The 20,157-nt window shown below is 36.5% G+C and overlaps 2 protein-coding genes across 4 annotated transcripts in view; one reads left to right on the top strand and one right to left on the bottom strand.

Annotated features, from left to right (window-relative positions):
• The window catches only part of whd (carnitine O-palmitoyltransferase whd), a 109,583-nt gene that overhangs the window by 78,964 nt on the left and 10,462 nt on the right, over nucleotides 1-20,157 (top strand). For all 3 annotated transcript variants that reach the window (XM_065234229.1, XM_065234228.1, XM_065234230.1), the window contains exons 9-11: nucleotides 7,143-7,281; nucleotides 7,343-7,591; nucleotides 7,656-8,015. In XM_065234229.1, the coding sequence (XP_065090301.1) occupies nucleotides 7,143-7,281; nucleotides 7,343-7,591; nucleotides 7,656-8,015 (748 nt within the window). The remainder of the gene's footprint in view (nucleotides 1-7,142; nucleotides 7,282-7,342; nucleotides 7,592-7,655; nucleotides 8,016-20,157) is intronic.
• On the bottom strand, nucleotides 10,451-12,887 carry LOC135711409 (uncharacterized). The gene is made up of 3 exons (XM_065234285.1): nucleotides 12,765-12,887; nucleotides 12,574-12,709; nucleotides 10,451-10,836 (listed from the first exon to the last, which is right to left on the bottom strand). Exons 1-3 carry the CDS (start codon nucleotides 12,885-12,887, stop codon nucleotides 10,451-10,453), a joined length of 645 nt encoding a protein of 214 aa, XP_065090357.1.

Genomic DNA, 20,157 nt, shown 5'->3' with positions numbered 1-20,157 from the left:
ATTCAATCAAATTGCGTTCAGGCAACTTGTTTTTGGGTACATTTTTTCTGTGACCAATAATATGACATTAAGGCTTACTATTACTTTAATGGTGAGACAATAAATTTGATTACTCGATTGAGGGAACCTTAAAAGCTTACTGATTTTGAACAAGCAATTACCGTTTGTTCATGCTTTTTGGAATGAAATCACATAAAATCCGGATCTCATAAATTTAAGCATCTCAAAGTTAAGAAAATTCTCAGAGTTAGGTTGTTCCATGAATTTTGTAACTAGATTTTTTTAGTTTTTTAATTTTATTTAATCAAAAAAATACACACAAAAAAGCGCGGATTTTTTATGTGCTCAGCCATTCAAACTATCCTGCAGCTGAATTCGGGGCATAAATTTCATCGAAAAGAAAGAAATTTATGGTATATGTAGAAATGTCCATCTCTTCGTTGAAATTTATGCCCGGAATTCAGCTGCTGGAGTGCTAATTCTTAACAATATAGCTACATCACCAAGGCCCAGGTCTTCCAGGAGAATGTACAAACATGTCCATAACATCTAGATTCATCATTCAAGATTCGATCAGATTCAATAAGCTAGAAAACTTTTGAATACTTCCTGAACAACCTACAGTCTTGAAACAGTTGGAGATCCTCAGAACTTGATCAACCTGAAGTCTTGGAAAAATATCTAGAGAACTTTACTAATGGCTTCGTCTATATGGAGAGCTTTTGAATATTTCCTGCTGTCTAGGACGGATGTCTGAAAGAATATCCAATATGCAATGTTTCCTGAACATCTACAAAACTCCATTAAGTTCATCGACTTCTACGAAATTCCCTGAATTTATTCCAAATCCATATTTTTTTCCATCTCCCTTAATTCTACGAAGATCTCTGAACAGCTTTACACTTCTGCAAAGACACTTATCATCTACAAATATTCTTCAAAATCTAGAAAGTTCCTTGAAATTTAACGAAGTTCCCAAAACCTCCTAGAAGGTCATGGAACTTTTTTGAAGTAAGATCTCTAGTAAACTGCAACTGAAGCAAGGATCCCTGAAGTTTATTGAATTATTTTTAGATCTTCTAAAAAAATCTCTGCACTTTTTCAAAATTTCTTACACTTATATGGAGTTTTACGCAGCACCTCAAATTGCTACAAATTTCGCAAAACGTCTACAAAATTTGCTGCATTTCTTCGTTTCTCCTTAATTTTCCGCGAAGTTCCACGAACGAAATTTATTGAATTTGTACGTAACTTCCACAAATATTCCAAGTCCATGAGGCTTCAAAAAAGTTTTCTGAAATTATATAGGGTTCCCCGATCAATAATGAAATAAAATAATGTTCTCTTAACTTATACGAAGCTCCTCGAACTTAAATAAATTTTACACTTCTACGCAGTTTTCAGAACTTTTCCAAGTTCCTTGTTTCTACGAATTTTCTGAAGATGCATAAAGTTCCCAGAATTTCTTCTAAGTTACCTCAATTTCTACGATGTTCCCTGAACTTCTTAGAAGTCCTTGAATTTTTACGAAGTTTACAGGAGTTAAAGAAAAATCCCTGGGCCCATGGCCAATTTGTAGAGCCTGAGGACGACTTATTATGCCATCGATTGAATATACTGGTGAATGTGGGCGCATATAGATATAATATAATTTCTCAAAATTGTTCTTCTAGTCCAGAACATAAAAAAGTAGTCAACATAAAGGACTCAAAAAAAATTTGTTTGTGGTCCAATTTTATTAAACGCTGTTAAATATTAACATCGAACTTTACAAGCTTGACAAAATAAAACAACAAATATACTGCCCCCCCCCCCCCGGCTGGATAATTCTGGAGGGAGCTGGGCTACGCCAATGACAGTTGAACAATAATATACAAGGCGGTATTGAAATCTTGCCTAAAGTAATTTATGAAAAACTGTCGTTTCCAGCTATTTTATTCAATGGGACACCGTTTCTTTTTAGTTCATTCAAAATACACACAAATCAACATTGTAAGATACCCTAGGGGCACGCAATAACCTTTAACTACAACGCAGGCAACGGCTGTAATTAAATTAATTCCATTAACTACTGCTTTAATTACATTAATTACACAATGTAGAATATTAACTACTTTTTAACTCCATTAATTACAGTCAAAATTTCGTAATTAAAGTACATTAATTACGGATAGATAATTTTAATTACCGTCAGCACTTCTTAAAAATGCATTAATTACTTTAAGTACTTTTGATTGCATTTTAACTTCAACGCACCGGTTCTTTGTATTGCGTGCCCTTAGATACTATTAACGAAGGTTTTGTTAAAACATCTAGTGGCATAATAAAATACCAAACAGAAAATTACAGTTTCTCACTGCACACTGAACAATCTAAAACAATCACTACACGCTCAAAGCAAAATACGCAATTTTGCTGCGTCTGTTTTGATTTGATTTCAATGGCTCAAATTGTCATGGCAAGGAAAACAAGTATACACAGAGAAAAAAATCCTAAATATAAGTTATTTTTACTTAATTTTGGGTAATTTTGAGTTTTGCATCCCACTCTCACTTTTTGTTATTGTCAAAAACGGAACGAGAGATTCGATTTTCTCATGACTATCGTTCAATAAGCTACTAGTGAGTATATGAAATATTCTCAAATTTGAGTAGTCAATTGAACTTAATTTTGGGTAGAAAATACTCACGAGTAAGTAATTATTTTTGCCGTAGTCAAATGTAAAATACTATAAGCGGTTTACTGAAAATTAGCTTATTGAACGGAACGTGAGAGATGAGTGATAAGAACTTAATGTTGGGTAATTTTTCGGTTCCGGGTACAACGAATTCCATGTGTGCTATCTGCTTCTCCCTCCCAGGGTTGAACTCGGTATAGAGATTTTGACACAAGACCAGTGATGCCAACATTCCAGTTTAAACTGGATTCTACCAGTATATTTTTTTAAACTTATTGGAAAGCAATAGTAATTCTTCATAACAAGTTACATAAAACACATTTTTCATACAAATCGAGAATACCCAATAAATTAGTAGTACTAATTTAGTACTAGAATTACAGGGTGTTGACTACCTGAAAAAAACCTGGAAAATCAGGGGATATCATGGAAAAAAAAAATGGTCCAGGAAAATCAGGGAATCTCAGGGAATTTAATTCAAATTCTGGGAAATATTTCTTAGTCCTAGAAACTTGATAGAAAGTATAACTGACGTCGCTAGTTTCAAACAACTTAATTACGCCGTGTAGTTCGAGGATGGTTGTTCATTTAAAATTTTAAACAGAGTTGCGAACTTGTGGTTGCTAAATGCTTGTTGTTGCATTTTTGCAAGTTGAGCAAAAATTATTCATCTAGGATATTTCGATCATCTTGGGCTACATATAAATTCAGCTCCCACTCGATGTTGGCAGGTTAGCTCGGAAAATTAGCTTCTCAGTGAAGTTTTAGTATTGGGATGTTGCTGCTATTGCACGAAAGTTTGAGAGCTTGTGACAGGTGTGTTGCAGGGATTGATTAAAGTGTTTTACGGGTCTTTCAGTCTTCAGTCAGTCAGCAAAAACGTTATATTGCTTTAACTCTCCGACGTTTCGGTGATATTCTTCACCATTTTCAAGGATTTGAAGAATTATATATGAAGAGGGTTTAGATAATTGGATAGGTACTGTGTTGGTTGTGTGGCTTATAGAGGTTACGTTTTTTTTTGTTAAGTGTATGCGTGGTTTATATATACATATGTAAATCCGTCTTTGATTGTAAATGGCGTCCATCTACGGCTACAATACAAATTCGGTTAGATTTAATTCTTGTTGTGCTCTACTCTACACCCAACTTACTAAGCGCGTTTCCACAACTCTGTGTTTCCCTGTTTCGTTAGATTTTTTTTCGGTTGCAATGTGCGCCGGAAAAACTCCTTGTTTCCGACATCGGATGAGGAAAGACTTTCTGTTTGCCATGCTTGCGATTTTGTTTGGTTGCGTTGGCGTAGTCTTTGCAGCACAATTTAGCTTGCGTACCGTAGATATTTTTTTAAATTTTTATAGAAGTGGACGTTGTATGAGGTGGCCATGTTACTTAAGATTATTTGTTACTTATTATGGCAATTAAGATGGAATCAACTTACATAATTTTGGAGCGCTGTTTTTACGATTTTCCACCGCAGTTGGTTACGTGTATTATCCGGAATAATTTTCTTGCGGAGCTGGGACTCAAATCGTGCTCAAGGGAGGAATAATATAATGGGATTAAAGACAAGTGTTTCATATGTAAGATGCACAACTGGGTGAATTTATGTTCCTAGCATTAAGCTCGAAAACAGTCAAAAAGAACTTCTGAGCGTGAGAAAACTGCCATTTCAAGGATTCTTCTCCTATCATTGAGTAAATCGAGGTAAGATGATAAGAAACGGATCATGAACTTGCTGAAAGCACTAAGCAATTAACAAGCCTTTTTTATATATTTACTGCAATCTATAAAATGTATCGAATTAAATTTTAGATTGCACTGGACCACTCTCATGCGTTAGAGGTCCATGAGTTTTCATGAAAAAATATCCAGAAAGCACTAGTACATATCTGAGGAAAGTAATAGCTGATAAGGTCATGTTACCGAAAACGGGTAGGCACTGTACCTGGTTTTTTCAAACATTATTGGAAAATCAGGAAATATCAGGGAATTTGGTTTTCAACATTGAGTCGACACTCTGTATTAGACCCAACCACAACTAATTAGCCAAATAGGTTGTCTTACCCTTCGCCTGTGCCAAAAAAAAACCCAAGTTCAAGTAGCGTATTTTAGCGACGGTTCAACGGATGTTTGAAATTTCAAATGGTTTGTAAAGTAAATTTTATTAGTATATGTAGTCACCTTGGCCTAAACGAGAAAGAAATCCTGTTCGATTAGATGGTTTTTCTTTTTTGAAAACGAGGAGATACACAATTATTGCAGATATTGACTTCACTACTGCAAATATTTGACGCAGAAGAAGCCGTCAATACGTGATTATTCTGGCTATGAACCTCACACTCAAATAGATCGGTCGATCTGTATCTTATGCAAGTATGCTCCTTGCAGTTTACTTTCGTTTTCGGTTTCTCGGCGTTTTTCCAAATCCGTCACTTTCATGGATGAACACCAGCACGTACGGAGCAGCTTCCTTTTGCTGAAATCGAAGAACATAACATTCTCAAACACTTATCCCCAAAAACCAATAACCCAAACATACCTGTTAAAATGTAACATTCTCTGCTGGATCCTGTGAACAGCCATCATCAGATCTAGGAAGCCGATCACGTAGGTTTTCTTGGTAACACAGGACGTCAGAACCAAGTACGGTTCATAGCGATGTTTTTAGTGGGCTGGACTTGGTTTGAACCCTACCGTACTGGATAGAGTGATCAGAATGTCCGTGGGACTCGATCCGTCGCGAAGGACTTTTTTCACCTGTGTGGATGAGGGGCCTCCCTTAGCTAAGTCGGTAAAGGCGCAGCTACAAAGCAAGACCATGCTGGAGGTGGTTGGGTTCGATTCCCGGTCCGGTCTAGGAGTTTTTCGGGTTGGAAAATTTCTCGACATCCATGGGCATAGAAGTATGATTGGACTTGCAACACAATTATACCAATGCAAAAATGGTACAGGCATCGAAAGCTCTCAATTAATAACTGTGGAAGTGCATCTAGAACACTAAGTTGAGAGCACGCAATAAGCTAGTATGCGATATCCAATAAGCTTTAAATGCGAAGAAGAAGAAGAAGAAGGATGAGGTGGCTGTTGTTCCATGTTTCTTTCGAAAGCCTTCCTTCGTTGTGCCCTTGTCCTGCATCAGTTAGGCCAGTTACCGGATAGATTTTCGATCAGTTTGAACCCGCTTTCAAACGATTTATTAATTTCACAATTATTTGCAATTTTCCTCACGCACGCACTGACCACAGAAACAGATGCCTGTAAAAATTACAAAATCGAATTTTATACACTGAACTAATTCCACGCCGTTATTCTGACTTAGCAAAAATTTGAAGTTGAATTTTAATCCTATCAATGTATAAACATGATGTAACCATAAAATGATTCAATTTCAATCACCCTTTGTTTAGTAATATTTTTGAGTGTATAGTTTCGTGAAGCACCTGACTATGCACATTTTGCCATCATTTATATGTGATATTTTCTAAACACTAATAAATAATTACCTCGAATGTCACTTCCCCGACCGCCATCACCCATTTTCCATTCCATTACCCTAATTGGGAAAAGAACGAACAGCAATCAAGCAATACATCAAATCCCCTCACCGATCAAAGTGTGAGCTAGGTAAAGGAGTGCTCATTAATGGCCATTCGCTCAATTTCAACTTCTTTTCAATTTTCACACTGCCGTACTCTAACGGAACTATCAATCTATCCTCTTCAGAATTTTATGTAGTTTAAAAAATATCGCACTAAAGCTTCCTGTTGATATTAGTATAGCATTTTCTCCCAGCTCTGAAAATCGTAAACTTCACGTATGAAGTAGCAAAACACTTTAATTGAAATAATCTTATTAGGGAAAGTGATCATTCAGGGTTATGGCGTTCGGGGAAGTGCCATTCGGGATAACGGCATTCGGGGTGATGTAGCACAACCACTAATCTAGCTTCTTTTGATATTAACGCATTAGGTACTTAGCATTGTGTATTATTTTAAGTTCTAATTCGCTTACTAGTAGCCTCTGGCAGCATGACGTCTCAAAAATTGAACTGCACGAATATATGTATACATGTAAGGGGAGTTGACATAATGCCCATTTAGCATAACTGCCGTTTGTCATAATGGCCATTTGGCATATACAGTTTTATTTTATCATTATCGGATCTTCAAAACATATGAAAGAACAACTCATGCTCAAAGGAAGCTTTTTTTTTATACCTTATTGAAGTGAGTTGAAGCCTGAGGCTAGTACATTACTGCTCAAAAGAAGAGAAATTACCCATATTGTTCCCTTCTTTTAGACCATGAGCTGTTCTTTTCCGCATTTATGCCAAACGACCATAATGCTAAATAGCAGTTATGCCAAATGGGGTACTCCCCACGTGAGCGCGCACGCGTTGATAATGTGATGCGATTGTTATGTTTTTCAATTACCATTTCCAACCGCGTGCCCCGACACACAGATACGACGAAAATGGAAACACTCTCGGCATTCCAGAGTTTGAACCACCAAAACCGAAACGCCTTGCGTTCGACCTTGACCATGCGGTAGCGCTGGACGCTATCCAAGAGGCTCACCTGGCTTCGCAGCAGTTGCTCAACGTAAGTTTCCTTGCTGTGAACGACCCGCATAGTTTAAAACTAATTCCTCGTGTCCCGACAGGATGTAGACTTGCGCATCTTCGTGCACGACGCCTACGGTAAGGGACTGATGAAGAAGTGCCGCATATCGCCGGATGCGTACCTCCAGATGGCCCTGCAGTTGGCCTACTACCGAGATGCTGGAAAATTCTCCCTTACCTACGAAGCATCGATGACTCGTCTGTTCCGCGAAGGTCGTACCGAAACCGTCCGTCCCTGTACGATCGAGTCCGCAAACTGGGTGAAAGCGATGGAGAATCCTAGCATTGGGGTAGGTTTTTTTTTCGCATTCTCAAATGGATCTAAGATCACCGAATGTTGTTATATTGTTTCAGGTTGAGGAACGAGTCAAACTTCTCAACGCTGCGAGCGATCGTCACCAGCTCGGCTATCAAGATGCCATGTGTGGCAAGGGAATCGATCGTCATCTGTTCTGTCTGTATGTCGTGTCCAAGTACCTGGAACTGGATTCGCCCTTCCTGAAGAAGGTGCTCAGCGAACCATGGCGGTTGTCCACTAGTCAAACCCCGCACGGCCAAACTGCCAAGATGGATCTGAGGAAGCATCCGAACTGTATCAGCGCTGGTGGCGGTTTCGGACCGGTCGCCGACGACGGTTACGGTGTGTCGTACATCGTGGCTGGTGAGGATTTGATATTCTTCCACATTTCGTCGAAAAACAGCTGCGGCACGACGGTGAGTGATTTTCTGTTGATGATAAAACGTAAAAGACTGTTTGCAGCTTAAATTTTCTAAATTTTTTAATGTGTTTTCGATTTCCCTTATTTTGTAATCTGTTTGAACACATAAGAGCATAACTGCGTCATATTTGCCGATATAAGAAATCATGTTGGATGGTTATTCCTCATACTGTTCACTCGCGCGTTTAACGACTTATGTGAATGTAATTTAGTTGGCAAGGGTTGATGCATATATTATGTCACGCGCTGAGGGAGAAAGAGGTTTTGTGACAAGCAATGCATTAGGTTTAGGAAAAACGTGACGAAAGGTGGGAGGGAAGTAAATATTTCCTCAATTTAGTGTGACATAATTAATGCATCGCCCCAAGTACGCCATCGATTGCGGAAATATTCAACTGTTATAAATTTTGATGCTCGATTACTACCTATTTTTGCTATGGGCCACTTTTCGTTCAAAGGTATTGTATGAAAAATATCGATGGCATGTTTTTATGATCATGATCCCCGATGAAAATTTTGTGTAGGGGTAAGAGGGGCATAGTGAACAGGTGGGGCATAGTGAGCATCCCGTGCACCAGCTTGGACTTCCCGCCATTCGGAACAAATTTATTGGTGGTAGGATCATTATCATAATGATATTGAACCTACTACCAGTTGATTTGTTTCATGCAGCTAGAGATCCGGGGCCAAACTTCGGGATGCTCACTATGCCCCTCCTCCCCCTAGTAGTACCAAAATGCATGGAAAAGAGTTTTCTTTTATATTGTGAAGATTTTGCACTCAAAAAATTCTACACGTCATCATCATGTGTCTCACACTTAATTTTGCGCTTATTGTGAATCACATCTATTTCATGTGTGAATCTTATGCTATGAACAATGCCTGAACACTATGGATTTGAATTGTGACACACTTGGATTCAATGTTGCTATTCTCTGATAAAAAACAAGATTGGATACGGAGCACTTTCATGACTGATGTTAGAAAGTCAAATTCTCTCGTAAGCCTTCCGTTGGGAGACTTGTCATTTAACGAGAGTGCATATTATGACTTCATTTTTGCTTCTCGCTAGCTTGGATGAACTAATATAAAGATTGCTTGATAGGAATGAACTATTATGAAACCGGAGTTACATCAGTTCATGAATCAGTTGGAAATGATTGATCTATTCGTAACCAATCCTTTCTTTGAATCATCGCGATGAGTAGTGATGAAACCGAAATATGAGGAGATGTGAGAAAAAACATTCAAATAAAAATTTGTTAGTAACGAATCGATTCTGATAAGCCAAATTTCTACTTTTACTGCTTTTATTTGAACTTTAGTGTTGGTTTAAACTAAGTCTCCATCTGCGCTAAAATATATTCTGCATATGGTTTTTTGTTTGAACTAGAAAAGTTTTCTAAATTCAAAAAACAACTGGATTGAATTCAAAAATATAAATATTATCAAAATAAAACCTACCAAATGTTATAGTTGATTCAAAATATTGATATTATTAAAACAAACCTCCCTAGAAGGATTACAAAAACATTATGAAACAACAAGCTATTTTGTAGAGCCAAAAAATATTTTGTATAAAGCTGACAATAATTATTGTGGAAATAGTTTTTAAATATGTTTTTTTCTTTTTTTAATATATATCTAAACATTATTTTTTAACGCAATTTTTATATATTCGTTTAGCAAAAAAGGGCCTACTAATAATAATAATAATAATAATAATATATATAAATAATAAATAATAATAATAAAGGTTTGTTTACAAAAAGCATGTATGTCCTTTTCACATGTTGCTCTTGATATCACGGGAGATAGCATACTCTAATAAACAAAAAAATTGAACGAATGTTAACCCAGATGTTTCAACTATCTCAAAGGTTTGGATGATACGCCAAATGCGTTGTTAGGCTCTTTTTTATTAGGGTATCTTATTAAACATATTGCTCCATGAATGAAAAACACGATTTATCATCGTAGCAACAACTGATTAGTTATATTTGACTTCTCACTGTCATTTTCACATCGCTAGTTTTGGCCTGATTTGACAAGGATTTCGAAGGTTTTTAAATCAATTGTAACGATACTAAAGTGAGCTTTCATTATAACGTTTTGTGATTGTTGGTATCTCAAAAAGCGTTATTTATGCTGTTCCGTATATTCAATAAATCCAAACGTAATCCAACTTTTATATATCGCCAAACATTATTGAGAGTACCATAACAAATATGTCCCATTGACAATGGCTTCATTAAGAATCCGCCAATTCAGTTCTTAACGCTGATGATATCGAAGATTGTCGTCTTCCTCTTGAACAAATAAATTCATGAAAAGAGTAGTAAAAAATAGACCATATACGTAAGTGTTTTTTTTTTATTATTATTTCGTAACAAGAAACAGTTTTTAGCTTCATCTAAAATTTAAAAAAAATCATTTCTTAATTGCCTCATAATTCTTCACACCCTTACAAAATGCAGCGTCAAGATCCTCTGCAATCTTTGGTAAAAGATCATCATTCATTTTAAGGATCATTATATCATTAAATGTATAGCCAGCCAAACGCATCCGAGTATCCGTCAAAACATTTTTGAAATGGCTGAATAGCCTTTCAACTGACACTTGCGTAGAAGGAGCCGATAGTACAGGTTTTGCGAGACGATACAAACGAGGATTGGTGAATCGACGCTTTCTCCAATAATCAAGTATATCGAAGTGAGTTGTAAGCAACGGGATTGATTTTGATGAAGAAGCTTGTGGATTGATATTTGGCGAATCCGTTATGTTCACCTTATCTCGTGATTCCAACTTCATAATCTCTACAATCAGCGAATCTTTTTTTTTTTTTTTTTCCCTCTCGCTTTGGCGCAGACCGTGTTGGTCCATAACAGCCAAGTCTTGTAATGACAATTTTAACGTCAAATATTCGAACGACCGATTAATTGAAAAATCTTATCATTTCAGTGACGGGTGGCTACTAATGTAAATATTATTAAACTTATTTTACTCGAATCAATTAGTCTCAAATATTAACTCCTATCTCTCCCAAAAATTTAGCAATTTCTTTGATTTTTTGATAGTTAGTGCCTTTAAGAATTTGAACTATTTCTTCTTTTTGTATAAGTGATTGGTATTTGCAGCGCTTTGTATCATATTTCGGACATTTGTGTAAGATGTGTGTTATATCTTCAGTGACATTACAGTGTTCGCATTTGTCGGAGGATATTAAACCCCATCTATTTAGCCTATCTTTTGTAGCTAAGTGTCCTGTTCGTAATCGACTAATAGTTATGGTGTCTCTAGTGGAAAGCTTTATATCTTCAAACCACGGTTTTAATCTTATATTTTGCATTATACTATAGTGATAAATTCCTTTTTCTTCAGATATTAACTTATATCTTTGATTCCACATGCATGTGGTTTCTAATTTAATGTTAAGTATCAAATCATCTTTGGTTATTGGAGTGTTTTCTATCTGTTGCCTGCTTGTACCCATTTTAGCTGCTAAATCTGCTCTTTCGTTGCCAATTAATCCAGTATGTCCTGGAATCCACTGTATTATAATTTTATCGACATTAGAGGTTTTAATTTTATTGTATAGATCATTAATTAAAAAGTTATCATTATTAGTATTGTTTTTAATTAGAAGAGCAGCGCTCTTGGAATCAGTTAATATGACTGCAGTTTTTATATTTTTGGAAATGATATATTCTACACTTTTTAATATTGCGAATATTTCGGCATTCATTATTGTAAATTGGGTTTTTAGTCTCCCACTAAAGGATATGCGTTCTATACTATCATAAAAACCATAACCGGTTTTTTCATCGATTTTTGATCCATCTGTGTATATCAGATATTCATTTTTGTAGTTTTTGTCGATTAATTCCAAAACCATTGTTTTCTGTGTTACTGTCGAAATTTCTTTTTTCTTTAGATGTTTTATTTCTGTATTTATTTTCAATTTGGTGGTGGTGTTATACGAAGGTTTTGTACCCAGTTGAATTAGATGGTAATTGTTTATTCCTGCTATTTTTTCTAAAAAAGAAGTCTGACTAGGTAACTCATTCGAATTTATAAATTTTCCTAAGAATGTGACTATTGGTGTATTTTGATGGTATAGATTTTTTACTATTTCTTTAATGGATAAATATTCTGCTCTTTCTTTCATTGGTAATATACCACTTTCTGATAATATTACATGATTTGGCGTAGACTTAAGGTATCTCATACAAGTTCTTATATATAGGTGTTGAACTGTCTCTAATTTTGTAAAAACTGTTTTGGATGCAGATGCTATTATTGTTAGACCATAATCTAAGTGTGGCTGTACTATTGATTTTGCTACTCTTAACATTGTAGATGGATGAGCTCCTTTTTTACCTTTTGCAATCATTTTTAATATATTTATTTTCCGTTTGGCTTTGATTACTGCAGACTCTATATGTTGTTTGTAGTTGAGTTTATGATCAATTTGAAATCCAAGAAATTTATGACAGTTCTTTACTTCAAAATCAGCGAATCATTGATTGTTTGGCTCACAATACTGTCAGTACTTTCCTCGTTGAAAAAATCTGTCAGATATTTTTCAATCCTATCGTCCATCAAAGTAGGTGGGGGTGTATCATGCACGTCAGTTTTATCAACTCCCGAAATTTCGTCAAGCTTTTTGTCCAAAGCTATCAAATATTTCTGTAAAAAATCATATTTCAGTCATTTTATTTGTATAACTTTATTTAACCCATACCTGTACTTCAGATTTGTCTTCAGCATTCAATCTTCCAGATCCTGCAAAGTTAAACCGTGGATCAAGATACAAACATGCTTTGAAGATTGATGTTCCACTAAGCATTCTCATCCGAGCTTTCATGGTCTTTAACAACTTCTTGGCAAGAGTATTCGCTGTGGTCACGTTATTCAATTACGCTTGACAAATAAGCCAGTCAACATAGAATTGAGACAGTGGCACGTGTTCCCTTTGAAGCTTTAAAGTAAGAATAAAAGTTGGATGGAAAGCTTCGCAGAACTGCTCAATGAAAATCCAGTGTTTCGCCAAATCTGTATAAGCAGACTGCATGAAAATCAAAGGCATTAGAATAATGTATTCAATAATTACCTATAGAAGCATCCTGATTTTTAAGCAACGGAAGTAGTGGATGAGTTTTCAACTCCCTGAAGTATTTCAATAACAGATACCAGACATTCCATCTGGTTTCTACTACTTTTGGTGGAAGTGCAACTTTTTGGAGTGAGAAGAGCTGCCGGTGCAATTTATGTCGCATAATGATTCCAATCTGATTGATTGCCGCCAAACGTGTTTTATATGGTTTCAGTACGTCCCATACCGCTAACTGAGCAGTGTGAACGGCGCATCGTGTACTTTCCAGCAAATATAGTTCAAAGGATTCGTCGTCATCGTATATGTCACTATTGAGATCAGTAGAGCCATGCTGTCCATTATTGTAGTCATCACATATCTCTGTATCAATTATTTCCACCTGATCTTCAACTTCATCTTCATTGTCAGAAATATTTGGATCATCTTTCGTATAGGCATTAAGTAAATTACTTTCTTCTTTTAGGTAGGGAGAATTGTTACTATCATTGTCAACGTACATTAGTTGCCTCATCAATTTCACAGAAGCAATCAAATTCTGTCCGTTATCGTGTGTGATTGTTAATATTTGATTGCGACTTAAGCCATATTCTTCAATAACATTCCGAAGAATTTGTTCAATGTTCTCTTTAGTTGCTCTTTCAACCATCTCGTACAAAGCTGTGTGAAGAGATTTTTAATTAAATAAGTTGTTCTTTTCTCGTATCATTTTCTAAATCTTAAAATATGTACTTACTTAAGGTTCTTATTTGAATGACATTATCGTCACTCATAAACTGCACATTGATCCCGATAGCATGACGACCTCCCCTTGAAGCAAGGTCAATTTTCATATGTACTACTTTTCCTGTCATTTCGTTTTTTATTCTTTCCTTTCCAAAAGTAGCTCCAAGAGTTGTGATGTTGGACAACGTAAACCTCGACATTTCGATTCCAGCGGCCTTCCATAAAGGACCGCAGAGCCGCTGCATTCCTTTCCATTGAGGAAAGCTTAGAGGAAGATTGTGACACGTTGCTAGTTCAACGGTTCCTAGCAAAATTTGCTTTCGATTAGTTTCAACGCATAATCTGTTGTAGCGACTTCTTTTCGAATCAGGTTCTCCATCTTCCTGTGTGTGCTCCAAGCTAGTAAACAGTTCGAGTCGTTCAGCAACAGCACGGTGGTGAGTAACTATGTGCCGCTTGAAGTTGCCGGTATTCAAGACGTCTTGTGAGTACTGGCATTTTCGGTCGGCATCTGGGTTTGCGTCGCAGATATACTTGGATGGTTTTCCGGAATTATCGTATGTTACCTGAATAACGTTCAGTAGTTTAACTTTTATGGAATTTCGAAACTTATGCTCCATCATCAGACCGAATTGTTTTTGTTTACGGTTAAGCACGAAGAACTGGTATATTCGTTGACAGCGATGAACACAGTGAGCGATGAGTAATGAATGCTCTCAAATAGTGAGAATTTGAGAGTATTCATTTCCACTTCATATTTTTCTCACAAGCTTTTGTGTTGACAGTTCTTCGCGAATGAATAGCAGCAGTGGGGGATACTGATAAATAAGATTTAAATCGATGATGAGTTGGTAATGAGCAATCATCGCGATGAAATTTAGCAACATTGCTTGGATTATATGTGCCTCATATGGTGATATCATTTGCACATCATAGTTCAATATTCTACAATATTCTACTTTATCGACTTCTACTTTGCCGACCCTAAAAATGAATCGACAAATATATAAACAAAATTGCCAGAGGCCAAGAGAGCTTACACATATCTTTTTAATGGGTCTGATTTAAGGATTCGATCATGGACTGTTGGGGTGTGCTGCTGCCGGAATCTTCGTTCGATCCCACTGTGCCACGGTTGTTCTCATATATATGAGGCGGGTTGATAGGATAAAGTCACAACTCTTGTTTTAGATGTTTACCTTTCTGAGCAAGCAATTCATATCGCATTGAAATGCAAAACACTTTAAATCCATCTGTTTTGAACAGTAGTGGGATTCAATGTGCAATACACATGAATAGATAGTGAAAGATTTTCAACATTTCAAAGTTTGAAACACTAGAAATTAACGTGTATAACATTTTGAACCAAGGTGAAATACACTTAAAGTAAATGTGATTGTGCATTCAAAAAATCAAATGTTTAAACACTTCGATCAAACGTGTGGAATTTTTTGAGTGTGGAATTCAAATTTTGAGTATTTAATTCATTATCGTAACAAGCACCCCATAAGATGATTTTAGCCGAAGGAAATTCAATTTTAAATATCTGTACAACTAAATTCCCTTAAGTAGGGGAAATGTAGGTAATGTCAACCTAAGTGTCCCTAATTTGGGCCCATACATAAATTCAGCAATCGACTAAATTTTCAATAGCAACCAAAAATATTCATTAGTAACGTCCTAATAACGCGTTCATCTAGATAAAATTGATAAATAGCAGATTTTTAGCGATGGGCCCAATCTTAGATCCATAGGCCAACATTAGATACATTTCCCCTATTAAATAAATTTAACAATTTTATTTTTATATGTAGATTTACCGTGAAGACCTATTGAATTCCCCCCGACTTCTCTGGAAGTCATCGTATCAGATGTTAACCCAACAAACAAATCAAAGTCACAAATAAGCATACACATTGAATAAATGCTGTATAACAGTGTACAATGCTGAATAAAACAGGATGTCGAATTATGTGCTGAAAAAAGGTCATTGAGATCGATAGATGCGCCTTTATTCCGCCGTTTGGTCTGATATGATTAATTTCCTTATTAAAAGCTTTATAAACGTTGACTGTCTTCCTTATTCAGAACCAAAAGTTTGATCTAATAACAAACTGAATAAGTGTAATTTTCACATACATTGTCGCTTTAATTCGACTGTTTACAATTGATTGAATAAAATGCTTTATTAAACGTCTTATAAATGTTTTCTAGCTCCATTATTAGATGTCATTGCATTGCTTTACAATATTGCTGTATAAAGGTGAATACACTCAGCAAAATAGCTCTTATACCACCCAACAAACAATTCATAGTCTTAAATAAGCATATATATTGAATAAATGCTGTATAACAGTGTACAATGCTGAATAAAAATAGTTGTCGAATTATGTGCTGAAAAAGCTCATTGAGATCGATAGATGCACATTTATTCAACTGTTTGCTCCGATTAATTTACTTATTAAAAGCTGTGAAAGTGTTAAATGTCTTCGTTCGATCTAATAACAAACTGAATAAGTGTAATTTGTACATACATTGACACTTTAATTCGACTGTTTTCAATTGATTTAATAACATGCTTTATTAGACGTCTAATAAATGTTCTCTAGCTCCATTATTAGATTTCATTGAATTGCTTTAGAATATTGCTGAATAAAGGTGAATACAGTCAGCATAATAGCTCTTACACCACTATGCGTCCATGTAGCAATCACATGATTTTTTGTAAATGCTTCATAAACAACGTACTAGAGTCATTATTCGACAACACCGATTCAGTCTTACAACAAGGCGAAATCAGTAGAGTAGTGGTTATCGTTTCCACTTTCCAATTAGAAGGTCGTGAGTTCAATCCCAAGCTCAACCCTTTTTTTTTATTTGTGTAGAACATAATTAATTTAAATAGTGATCATCGATCACATGACTCACGATAATGAATGCATTAATCTAGTTTAAAATATAACCGAGCATCCTTTCTTTCGACTTGGAGATGTGAAGAGGCAACATTGGTCTCATTTAAAACAACGATGAATGAATTAATCATTCCGACAGGGCCTTGAAGGAGCTAGAGTGGTGATCGGGAGTGCTGATAGGTATGTACTTTCATGCAAGCTTTTATTGATTATTGAGTTGCCCATATGATGCATTATAAGATAGCTCAGATGACAAGACAAGCGGCTGGTGATCGGAAGGTACATGGTTCGAATCCCATACAACGACATGTATAAGTATTTAAACAAATTTCCTAATATCTGTGTGGTGCGAGCCACGTCAGAAATATTGAAATACAATACACTTAAGAAACACACACTTCCCCCCGTTCCCGTGTCCCTCTTATTTTCGGGTTAATTTTCCCACAGTTGAATAATTGTTTAATAAATGTATAATAATGTCTAATTAAACGTTACTTCACATGAGAATCAAGCGTATACAGAGTATCACTGTTTTAAGGAAGCAGTGATGTCTAATAAACGCTGAATAATCAAAAATTTTATCGCATAAACTCTGTTACAACTCATATAAGTCGAATAAAAGCTTTTCGACATACCTTATACAACACCAGTAGTTCAATGTTTGTGGTTGAATAAATTCTCCAGATTTGTGTGAACAAAGTCTGAACAGAAGTTATTATTAAAAATAGTACAAGTACTATTAAGCATGCAGTTAAATAAAATGGCCAACAAGTCGTTTCTTCAATAGACGATTGTTTGTTGGGAAATCCATCTACTACAGGAAGTGTCATCCGACTTCTCCAGAATTTTTTACTAAATTTCCCCGATTTCTTCTGACTTTCTTCAGGAATTTCTTCAAAGTGCCTCCGGAAGTTTCTTCTGATTGATTTTCTTTGAAAGATTCTTCAAAATTCCTTTGAAGTCTTTTTTAACTTTCTCCGGAAGATTCTTCTAACTTATCCTGATAGTTTATTTTCTATATTCCTCCAAAAGAATCTTTATTCCACTCCTGGAAATTTATTCTGGTTTTCTTGAAATGTTTACCTCGACTACCTTCCGTCTTTCCGCGTAGGCTTGTTCCAGTTTTATTATGATGTTTTTACGACTTCCACCGAAAGAGTCACAGCACAAAGCACATACGTTTACTCGTAACATGCATCTGTGTGTTTGCACGTCAAAAATTAAAAGACGTGCAATTGGTTTGTTCCCGTACTTCCTTTTTTGCTTTTGCTGAAAGTTGCTGTAAGACAATAATACATGAATCCCCGATTTGTGTGGTGGGTCGTGCCGTCTATCCATTGCCATTTTTCAACAGTCTTTCAACCAATAGATCAATGAAAATGCTGAGGTTTTGACAGAAATATGCTGTGGCTACCACAGTATTTTACATATGATCGTCCATATACAGTAGCAACAAAAGCATGCTGTGGTCAGTTCAAAACTTGAGCGTCTAAAGCAGTCTTCACGAAACATAGACGGCGTTGAGCTTGAGTTTCAATTTCTTCAGTGCACTTTCATTGAACGCGCGAGGCTTCCTTTCGAACTCAGGTGTACTATGCACATCGAATGTGATACTTCGTACCTGCACGCAAGTGTGAACATTGAGGCTTGCTAGGTTGCAACAGAAAGGGTAGACGACTTTTTTTTTATGTTAAATGATCTTTATTTCTTGTATGGTTTACATGTATGAATTTTCAAGTGACACAGATGCGTATTTTTAACTTTAGTACATTTGATATTTTAATTATTATTTACAGTTCCTAGTCCTATCAGGCCTGTTTTAAAGTATGGCCACCTTAGTGGGATTGGTTTGATTTGAATTGGAAAAAGGAGACTACTTATAACTACTATTTACAACTACAACTAACCTACAACTACTATATACATATACGGCAAATCAGCGGATACAGACACCTAACCAAGACGGAACACTTGACTACGGTTTTCTCCACATGCGAGAGGAATAGGAGCTTTTTGTCAAACAACATCCCGAGATAGGTTACTTCGGCGGATCACTCAACCCTATAGTCGCTATATTCATAGTCTGGCGGATAGAATTTCGATCTATCAAAAAGCGGAACCATTTCAATATATTGTAGACTAACAATTGAAAAGGTACAATCAACTTTTATAAACAAAACGTTGATTATTCTTTCCTCGCCAATTGAAGGTAAATTACCAGCATCACTTTCCAAAACCTAAATGTGGCGTTAGTTTGTGTAGGTGAGCATTTAGTCACGAGAAAACGGTTTCCGAAATTTTGTTCGCAATAGCTGATGTGCTCTTTTCTGTTGTTGATCGTGATTTGCTCGATTGGTTCCGCTATTTGACAGCTCAATTGGTTCCCGAGATTCTATCCGCCTATGTACTATGAATATAGCGACTATACTCAACCCTTGTGCCATCCATGAGTACAGTACAATAGGGAGCCGATTTTAGTTTGGGTGATTGCCGATTGCCGTTCCTCACATGATTGCCACGTGGTGGCATAATCAGCAAAGGCGTTAAGGCATCGTCGGAGCTTTTTTGTTAATTCGCGAGGCATCCTACCCTTGACGGTTATTGCGGTATTATCTGCGAACAGGAAGAACATGCAACCGTCTCCGAGTGGAGGAATGTCTGAAGTGTAGATACTGTAAAGCAAAGGGCCCAACAGACTTCCTTGCGGAACTCCTGCTGGGATGGAGAACGTGTTTGAAAGGCAGCCATTCAACGATAACCTTAACGACCTTTGCTGAAGGTAGTTACAGGTGATTTTAACAAGACGCAAAGGAAAGTTGAAGTTACAAAACTTGTATACAAGCCCATTGTGCCAGACATTGTCAAACGCTTTCTCAACGTCTAACAATGCCATGGCTGTAGACTTGGATACAGCCTTGTTACTTCGGATGTTATTCATCACCCGTACTAGCTGATGATTTGTGGAGTGCCCCTTCTTGAACCCGAACTGTTCCGGTAGGAGAATGTTGTGCTCCTCGACAAACTTGAGCAAAGGATTGAGAATAAGTTTCTCGAACAATTTGCTCAGCGCTGAAAGGAGGCTGATTGGACTGTAGCTTGAAGCTAGCGTTGGGTCCTTCCCGGGTTTGCGGATAGGTATGATTTTCGCTGTCTTCCAGATACTTGTAAAGTAGTGCAGTTCCAAGCATCTGTTGAAAACAGCAGCCAGCAGAGAGTGAACCTTCATGCTGAGATTTTCCAACACTAGGTTGAATATTCCGTCAAACCCGGGGGCCTTCATGTTTTGGGTGCATTTCAGCGCTGAGCAAATCTGTTCCACTGTGATTCTATCCTCCGGAGGGATGGCACAAGGGGGGGAATCAAGGTTGAGTACGCATTACTCAAAC

The sequence above is a fragment of the Ochlerotatus camptorhynchus genome, unplaced genomic scaffold, assembly GCF_037179485.1.
Source record: "Ochlerotatus camptorhynchus isolate MF236.1 unplaced genomic scaffold, CSIRO-AGI_Acam_v1.1 ptg000432l, whole genome shotgun sequence".
Classification (NCBI taxonomy): domain Eukaryota; kingdom Metazoa; phylum Arthropoda; class Insecta; order Diptera; family Culicidae; genus Ochlerotatus; species Ochlerotatus camptorhynchus.
Note: the sequence above shows the minus strand (reverse complement) of the source record. Positions and strands in the feature narration are given on the sequence as shown.

Bases quoted from the DNA above. Each gene is read 5' to 3' on its own strand.
- LOC135711409 (XM_065234285.1), bottom strand. From the start codon at position 12,887: ATGAAAGCTCGGATGAGAATGCTTAGTGGAACATCAATCTTCAAAGCA. The intron at 12,710-12,764 runs GTATGGGTTAAA...GATTTTTTACAG, and splicing joins AAGACAAATCTGAAGTACAG to AAATATTTGATAGCTTTGGA. The intron at 10,837-12,573 runs GTACTGACAGTA...CGCTGATTGTAG, and splicing joins AGATTTTTTCAACGAGGAAA to AGATTATGAAGTTGGAATCA.